At 41.4% G+C, this 1,574-nt stretch overlaps 1 protein-coding gene across 1 annotated transcript in view; it reads right to left on the bottom strand.

The window, feature by feature from the left end:
* Positions 1-1,362, bottom strand: part of BTD (biotinidase) — a 5,561-nt gene extending 4,199 nt beyond the window's left edge. Inside the window, exon 1 of the mRNA XM_010022161.1 lies at positions 1,144-1,362. Coding sequence (XP_010020463.1) covers positions 1,144-1,362 — 219 coding nt within the window. The remainder of the gene's footprint in view (positions 1-1,143) is intronic.
* Positions 1,363-1,574: the final 212 nt, after the last annotated feature.

The raw sequence follows: 1,574 nt of genomic DNA, 5'->3' as shown, positions 1-1,574 counted from the left end.
GGTTGCCCAAGGAAGCTGTGAGTGCTCCAACCCTGGAGGTGTTAAGGCCAGGTTGGACAGAGCCTTGGGTGACATGGTGTAGTGTGAGGTGTCCCTCCTCATGGGAGGGGGGTTGGAACTAGATGATCTTAAGGTCCTTTCCAACCCAAACCATTCTTTGATTCATTCTATGACTCTCGTAGAAATGCAGCCATGCCAGAGCTAGGCTGGCTCAGCCTGAAGTTCAGGGAGATCTGAACTGTTTGACCAAGTGGGGTGAATTCCTCTTAAATCAGACACAGCATCAAACATTCCTGTGACTTTTCAGAAGTCCGATCAAATGTGCTATCTATGCTATGGCTTTGGGATAATTTATGTGTCCTGGATGCCATACTGCATAAAAATAGCTATTATGCTTCTAGACTGTCAGATGTGTCACCTGAACATCTTAAAAAAAAAAAAAAAAGTAATTAATGTTTTGAAATTGCATAAAAATGGTAATTCTTCTGTTCAGAACAACAGTCATGTGAAACTTGCAAGTCAACTCTTCTCTGCTTCCTCTGACTATAACCAACTTCAGGTTTTCTTGGGGAGGGAAGGAAAGGAAGCTGTGTATAAGAACAGCCAGAAATACTAGTGTCTCTCCTCTAAATATATTTAGACTGAGAACCATTCCTTGGAGGTTAGAAGAAAGGAATGGAAAACTTTACTTCCACAAAGTTGTTAATGGTGGAACATTCATTTCCAAAGCATTCAACTTCTTTAGCTTTTAGAAACACTCAGGCATTTCCATTGAGAGCACTGGAATAAAATCAAACCCAAAGACAGCTGCCTGTAAGACAATCTTTCAATAAAAGCATTCCATTTAAGAAAACAGAAAGGAGCTGGGTATTCAGACCAAAATAGAAAATGAATTCCCCTATACTAAATAACTATAGGCGTGTTTTTCCAAGCTTGGAATAACTCAAGTCAGGCAAGCTGCTAATTGGCCTGATTTTTTTCAGAGCTGCTGGCAGGTCAGGATGTCTGAAAAACCAGACCATAGTTATGTATATAAATATGGCTTTAGTTGCCTGGGAACACAAATGTGAAAGATTATCCTCAAACAGCACTTACTCTATATAAACATAGGACACATGCAACTGCTACTAAGCTGTGGCATACCTGTCTTGCAGCAGCCACTGCTTGCTGTTCATAGATGTCTAGGTTCCTGCCCATGAGCTCCAGCGCAGACTGTCGATCAACCAGGGCTTTTGGGTTAGGACTCAGTATGGACTCATGTTCGTACACAGCAGCAATATAATGCCCCTCCCTCTTAACTCTTCCTGAGACAACTTGATAGCAAAAAAAGCAGAAGGACAGCTTCCAGCAAAGATCCACCATCTCTTAACTCTTCCTGAGACAACTTGATAGCAATAAAAGCAGAGGTACAGCTTCCAGCAAAGATCCACCATAGTGTATGCCAGAAATCTAGAGGAAAAAAAAATAAACAGGTGGGGTGGAGAGAGCTTGATCAACAAATCATGCCAGGAATTAAAACTGACTATTAAATATGGACTGTAACCAAGAGTCTCAGCAGAATTTGAACTGAGTGT

Source organism: Nestor notabilis, unplaced genomic scaffold (assembly GCF_000696875.1).
Source record: "Nestor notabilis isolate BGI_N333 unplaced genomic scaffold, ASM69687v1 scaffold2229, whole genome shotgun sequence".
Classification (NCBI taxonomy): Eukaryota; Metazoa; Chordata; class Aves; order Psittaciformes; family Psittacidae; genus Nestor; species Nestor notabilis.
Note: the sequence above shows the minus strand (reverse complement) of the source record. Positions and strands in the feature narration are given on the sequence as shown.